Below are 7,190 nucleotides of genomic sequence, written 5' to 3'. Positions count from 1 at the left end.
TCCAGGAGCAGGACATGTCCAGGTTGCAACCTGGACAACGGGTGTTCACGGGTGAGATCCCTCGGAGTGAGCAAGCCCCTGCCTAAAACCTTGTATGACTCTGTGGTGGCATCAGCCCTCCTCTATGCTGTTGTCTGCTGAGCCCCTGGAAGCTCAGAGCGGGACAGAAAGAAACTGAACAAACTGGTAAGAAAGGACGTTTCTGTCCAAGGCTACACTCTGGACTCAATGGAGGAAGTGGCTCAGAGGAGGGTGCTCTCCAAGCTCACATCCATCATGGACAACACCTCTCACCATCTGCACCAGACTGTAGAGGAGCTGAGCAGCTCCTTCAGTGAAAGACTTTGAAACCCTTTTGGTAAAAAGGAGCGCTACCGCAGGTCATTTATCCCTGCTGCAACCAGTATCCACAATGCAACACTACAACCGCAATAACTTGTGCAATGTATAATGTAAAATTACTATTTGATACCCTGTGCAATAACTATATATATATAAATATCCATCTATATTAAAACCCTGTTATCTTTGATTTATTTGCCAAAACAATCATGGAAGCATAACCATACTTTAAGCTTCTATATCCTGCTTTTTGAGCCTTTCAAGGTCATCTATAGGAATTTATATGATGAAATGTTGGCTTTGATATTATGAGGTATTTATTTGTTTAGTAATATTTGTCAGGACTCCTGGTTTTGTGTTTCTCTGTTTGCCTCCCTTCCTCCACCAGGAGGCGCCTGGTTCTGGTCTGCCTCCTTGCACACCTGCTGATGGTTTCCTCGTTAAACGGAGTGTTTGCCAGTTTAGGGTACTCTAGCCAAGCTGAGTTTTTTGCTGAGTCAAGCTGAGCTGTTTGTCAACCTGAGTTTAACTTTGTTTTTGCTCTTTGCTTCTCGGCAGGAAGTCATCCTGCAAACTGGATTTCTCAGACCTTCTCTCCCTGGAAGGATCAACTGAGCTTCAAACTGAGCTGGGTTTCAAACAGGAGGTTTGGATCCACTTTCCCCAAAAGATCGTTTGAGCTTCACACTGAGAAAGGGATATTCTCCACTACGACCCATTCAAGTACCGCAGGAAATCTGAGTGGCAGTCAGTTTCTCCGTTCACCTACTTTCAACCGCATTCATGGTAAACCCTGTTCCGCCCTCCACCGAATCAGACAAATTCTGGAACCACGGCACAAAGACAGGAGTCAAGGATTCAACAACTTCTCTGGAAACCTCACTAAGCCTGAACTAACCGCTGTGTCTTCCCCTCACTTTACAGTTCCGGTTGAGCAGTGTTCAGAGCAACACTTCTCCCTCTGCTAAACTCCTTCAATAAAACCCGTTAAACCTTTTCCCTGGTTTCTCTGTTCAGTTTTCTGCATTCGGGTCTGAACTTTGTAACATCATGACAATATTAATTATTCTCTTTACTACCATTTAAAAAGGGCCTTAATAAGAGAGGCTTACGATTTCCACATCTTAACATTTGTAAGGCAACTTTTGTAGATCATACATTACTTGCTAACTTATAGCACGTTAGATAAATTACACATTCAGTTTAGCACCCCTTCTTTGGTACATTAGTTTATCAGGCCCTGAGACACTAGCTATAGAAGGATCAGTTGCTGTCACAGTGCAGATTAGCTTTTAAATGAGCCACTTCCTCTCAATTTAAGCAGAAATAAATGTATTCTGCCTCACATGATCATCAAATGATCAGGGCGTGATGTTTAATGTGCAGGCGTAGTGTGGGCAAGGCCAGTGCTTCCTGGAATGGAGAGGGTCAACTTAATCTTCTTACTCCTTGAACCCCAGTCGGCCTGGAGCAGAAGGCTAAGCCTTGAGATGACGTATGCTGTGAACTGGAGCCATATATAAATAAGCTGAACTGAACTGAAGAGGCTGCTTCTCAGACATCAGACTTCATGAGCATTACTAGCCATGTTTGCCACCGAAAGTCATGCAAGATTCTAAGTGAACCTTTAAAATGTTGAAAAATAAGAAAACATGAATTAGACAAGTTTCCATCTATTGGGGTGAACTGATAGATGCAGAGCATCATGTTGTCATACGTTTAGATTACAATTGGCTGTAATAAACAGGAAGTAGAGGTAGCATGTTAGCGCAGACCAAAGATCAGTATTGGACGGAGGTTTTCAATGAACGTGGTGGATCTAAGCGAGTTTTAGTTACTTTATCATGTCTGCCAGTATTATCTACGTTTCATGCCTTTTAGAGACGTCCAGAGAGAGAAAGTGTGATTCTAATGCGGCAGCTGAAACAGCTGATCAGTCATGTGAGGTAAATGTTTGGCAGAACTTATTTGACAAATGTTTCTATCACCTCTCTAGTGCTCTTTATTGGGAAATGTAGTCATGTTATTTGAATTCTGCCATTTCCAACAAGGTTTTCTAATGTGATACTTCAAAATGCGCATATAAAAAAATTGGTGGAAATGTCTATTCACACATGCATAACTCAAGCAAAGTACCCCCTAAGGCATGATTTTGATGAAGGAATAATATTATTACACAGTTTAAAGCTCATATTCAGCACAGGGTTTGTTGCGGCCGGGTGAGAGGACAGTGCAGAATGTGAAGTGTGTGTAAATCTCACCTGGTCCATTGAGGAAATCTTTGATCTGGAAGCAAAGCAGAGGAGGAGGGACGCCTGTTCTACTGTCGACCTCCGCTGCCACTGTCTGCAGCCAGGGCACGTTGTAGTCCAGAGTTTCTGGAAGAGTCTTTCCTGGGTCTGAACAACAAGGACATAGACAAAAAAGGGACTCTGAGTGAAAAAATAATTTTGTAATAGATAAACAACAATAAAACTGCTGATGACCAGAAATGTTCAGATTTATGGTCCCTTTAGAAGGAAAGTTAGATCAGAAAATCCAAAACTCCAGTCGTTTTTCCAAACAGAAAAACAGGATAGTGGAGTTATACAAGGCTGACAACAGCAGCGTAGTGTGGATGCTGTTTCTGAGCTGAAGACTCAAAGTTAGCTTTTAGCTAACAGTAAAGTGCCTTGGAATGACGTGTTGTGAATTGGCGCTATATAAATAAACTGAATTTAATAGAATATTATTTATTTCAGTCTTTCAAGCTTAATGTTTGCTCAGTTTGTTAATAAATAAAGACTTTTATGAATATTTACAATAACAAAGGAGGTAAAAAAAAAACTCTATATGTCAGGAAATAAGGAAGTAGCCTACAGCAGCTTAGCAAGTTATCACCTCCCAGGGAAGTTTGGAAGTAATAAAGAAAAGTACAATATCCAGCGTTAAAAAATTATATTTCATTCCCAGAGCGATGAGAGTCCAACAGAGCTGGGAAAACATTATGATGGCTGGTCTTCACTGAAGCAGAAGCTGCAGAGGCGTTCATGTAAGCGAGCTAACCATTTATAAGGCAATTACCATTTTTGATCACTTGCATAACCCTTGCAAATGGAGTCGCCCCCCACTACTACTACTTTATAGCACTGTGGAACAGTTAGACTCTATTTAGTAGTCACCATCTGGCTTCTTGATAGTTCTGCGGTATTGCCAACAGATGGCGCTGCGGCAGTTTATGTCAGCTCATCTCGCCCAGTGCTGGATTTCCATTGAGACTCGATTTAAACAGGACAGACGCTTAGTCATCTTTGAGCACGCCGTTTCACTTTTCTTTCACCAGTTCACCGCAGTTCTTACAACAGTCCGCACTTTCTCTGCTCTCTTTTTCTCATCATCTTCTCCTTCTTTCTCATCGCCCGGCTTGCCACAGGTTTGCCTGCTGTGTCTAAAAGTAGCAGCAGCAGTAACCCAGTGTGACAGCTCATTGAAGCTCGGTATGGCTTTACCATATTAAAAGGAGAAGCGGCGCAAGTGAAGTTTGACACTGTCATTGGACAACATGCTGTAATTTATATATGTTTTAAATCAGGTTGGGTCCAGATTAGCCAGCAGGTGGGTCCTGATCCGGACCCTGGTTCGCTAATCAGTGACCTCTGCTCTAGCGAATTAACTTAGATCCATACTAGCCCCTTTAAACTCTGGCGTAAATTGCTAAAGTCATATTAAAACTCATCACAGCGAATTCTTTTGAATCTTTTATTTAAATAATAATTCACTGCTGCTGTTATGTTTGAAAAGCAATCTAAATATTTGAAGGCTTTACAAAAAAAAAGCTTAGGTGGAATATTCTAACAGATGTGTCTCTACCCTTAAAAACAAGATCTTGCACAGAATATTATTATAAGGAAAACTGTCTCACCTAGGCACTTGTAGTCAGAAGGCACTCCTCTCAGGGACACGTCAAACACAGAAAGCTCCATCTTTTGCTTTCGGTGATGGCAGCTAAGTAGAACTGAAGGCTGCATAAGTTGGAGGAATAACAGTGGCTCTAACACCTGATCACCTGTCCCTCTTCTCCCGGGCTGCCTCACTATGGTAAGGCCTAGGGCTTGGCGTGCTGAGGAGCGGGTGGGAGTGGGGAGACCATCAAGTGAAAGCAAGCTTCCTTTAATTAGTGGAGAAGGTGGCTGGGAGGTGTTGCTGTTGAGGATGTCGTCTGCGGTCAGCCCAGCAAGGGAATCCTGGGCAGCAGGGATTTGTTCAGGAGTTGGGGAAGCTGAGGGAGAGTCCGACATGATCTCAGGATGATTTAGGAGGCTCTTCCCCACCTAAACAGCACAGATCATGATCAGTTAGTAATGCTTCGTGCTTCTGAAATGATATTAAATTTTATTTACACCCTAATTAATCTCTTTACCTTATCCTCAGGGTCTTTCTTCTCTGGTGTAGAGGGTGCATCAGACGATATAAGGAGAGATTTAGGCGTACTCGAACAATGATAAGTCATTACAGATAGTTTACTGGCAGTAAGAAAGATGTCAAAAGGGATGAAGGTGAGGTTTTTAGTGATGGTTGATTTGCGAGACGGCCTGGCGATGCAATGATGACTGGTCCCGCTTTGCTGCTCTATTTGGACGATGCGAATGCGGGCGCTGTCGCTGCCAAAGCCGCTGTCTTGTCCAGTCCCACTGTGGCGAGATGAACAATCCGCACCTGCTGATGGAGCTTGGTTGGTGCCCTTTTGGTCTTGTCTCCTTACCTGTTTAAAGAAAGTAAATGATGTTAGTGCCTCAACATCTGCAGTAGGAACAAATTAAAATGAATCTTGATCCAAGAGAATTAAAACACAACATTCCTTAGGAAAACGTCTGATAATCCCCAACGCAGATGCTGTAAACATGTGATTCTTCTACTGATAGAAAAGCAAGCTTTCAATACAGAGTCCAGACTTTAAGGTGTGTGCTTTAACCCCTTAATCCCTTAGGGTCTTAGGAGAAAATTCTGCCTGAAATTACATATGTCAATTAAAGCAAGTACAGCTCCCAAAATATAAATAGGAAATACAATTGTTTGTATTTGTGTGACAGAAAGGCATTGGGAATAATTTTCAGGTGGAACCACTATTTTAAATGTCACAAAGTCTGATTTATAGATGAAGAAACAAAGAAAAAAGAACAATATTTAGCCTCGCCAAATTTTATTCCAAAATAAACACTGTAAAACACCATGAAAGCCCATTTGAAACTCTGGGTGAACCCTCAGACTTTATAGATCTACATCTTGACTATAACTCAAGCAAACTTGGACCGAATAAGTTGAAGGATGTTTGCTCCCCAACGGTTTTAGTGGGCAGTGTCCTGGGCAGAAATGAGATTTTGGCACAATGCCTAAAAGTGCAAAAATGCGTTTTTCAACTCCTAAAGGGAATCTGATCAGACAAATATGCTGATTTACATTATTGGAGACCTTCTGCATACGACAAAGCCTTTGCTCCTAAGATTTAGCTGTTGTTTCTGTTATTCACCAAACCGAATAACAGAATAATAGAGCAAGCTTACATAATGCATTCCAGTTACATCACCTGAAATGGTTGCACAATTACCTCCGACCCCTCCTTTGAAAGGTCTTACCCTCTAGTTTCCAATGGGGGTGTGGCTAAAAATGAAGACCTGCCTTTGCATTACTCCAGCAGAGTTACATGTCAGGTGGAATTTGAAATCTGATTTGTGTTTGTTTGCACAGCTATAAAACAAAAAGCACTTGTGAAAAAATAATTTTGAAACATGTCTGAGAGATTTGAAAGGTGTGTGGATGTAACACCATGTGAGTGTTTTTTGGCCATTTCTATAAATAGATAAACAGTTGTCAGTTGGCCCTGTACCGGTGCCGCCAGGCTCAAGGGGTTAAGCTTCATTACACCACTAGTAGCACATATAAGTTTGCATGGTAGAGCCTCTTTCTGCTTCAATCTGTTCTGGTTTGGCTCCTACCTCTTTTGACCCTTTCGGCATAGGAAATATTTAAAAGCTTATAGAAAAATTAAGAATTTGCACATTTGTTTCTTTTGTGGGTTCATAAATGCATAAACCAAATACCAACAGTCAGAAAAGGCAGAGAAGAAGAGCAGGGGAAGGCCACAGACATATTTAATCCATGCTCTGGGACTTTTTCTGTGGTTTAAAAACTCCCCCCAAAAATAATTTTCATCTTTTTGCAATACTTGCAATACCATTTTATTAAAATGTTTTTTTTTTTTTTTTGAGTGACTGTGGTATTGTCTTTGAAGCACTTTAGATTTTATGCCCAGTCATGGTTAGCTGTTGTCAGGAGGGCTCCTGCCATTGAGGCAATAACAAGCTGCCAGCATCAGATGATGTAAATCAAAGCGACAGAGTTTTGTGGGTTTTTTGGGGTTGGGGCATTGAAGTAAAATGCTACCAAGGCAAGTCATCCTCAAGCCATGAATAACCCCCCCAGCTGGTGTGACTGAACAGCAATGAGAGCAAAAAGACTAAACTAAATCAGGTCCATCAAGAATATGTAGGACAGGTCATAAAACTAAATTGTTCTAAAAAAGTAAAGTATAATGAACTGGAGGCTGCAGAATAAAAAAAAACAAACAACTTTAAGGTATTGAGGAGATTTTAAAAGACACACCCTCTCCATTTAAAGTTGTCGGGAAGCGGCTGTTCCAACCATTGCATTTCCGAATTCTCCCGAGTGGTGCACGACTTTACACTAGTGAATAAAGTCAATGTGTTTGGTTGATTATCAAGGGGGCGGTATTGTTGTAGCTGAAGGGTCGCAAGCATGTTTGTTTGTGGCCGGTTTATCGGAAACATTTTGCTAACCAGTTAGCAACTTAG

The 7,190-nt window shown here is 41.6% G+C and overlaps 1 protein-coding gene across 1 annotated transcript in view; it reads right to left on the bottom strand.

Annotated features, from left to right (window-relative positions):
* Positions 1 to 7,190, bottom strand: part of LOC107100003 (vacuolar protein sorting-associated protein 13B-like) — a gene marked incomplete at both ends in the record, with an annotated part of 299,591 nt that overhangs the window by 68,685 nt on the left and 223,716 nt on the right. Inside the window, 3 exons of the mRNA XM_015398349.1 lie at positions 2,604 to 2,741; positions 4,244 to 4,652; positions 4,742 to 5,083. Of these exons, the coding sequence (XP_015253835.1) occupies positions 2,604 to 2,741; positions 4,244 to 4,652; positions 4,742 to 5,083 (889 nt within the window). The remainder of the gene's footprint in view (positions 1 to 2,603; positions 2,742 to 4,243; positions 4,653 to 4,741; positions 5,084 to 7,190) is intronic.

This window comes from Cyprinodon variegatus, unplaced genomic scaffold, assembly GCF_000732505.1.
Source record: "Cyprinodon variegatus isolate N-32 unplaced genomic scaffold, C_variegatus-1.0 Scaffold929, whole genome shotgun sequence".
NCBI classification, from domain to species: domain Eukaryota; kingdom Metazoa; phylum Chordata; class Actinopteri; order Cyprinodontiformes; family Cyprinodontidae; genus Cyprinodon; species Cyprinodon variegatus.
This window is presented reverse-complemented; position numbering and strand designations above follow the sequence as displayed.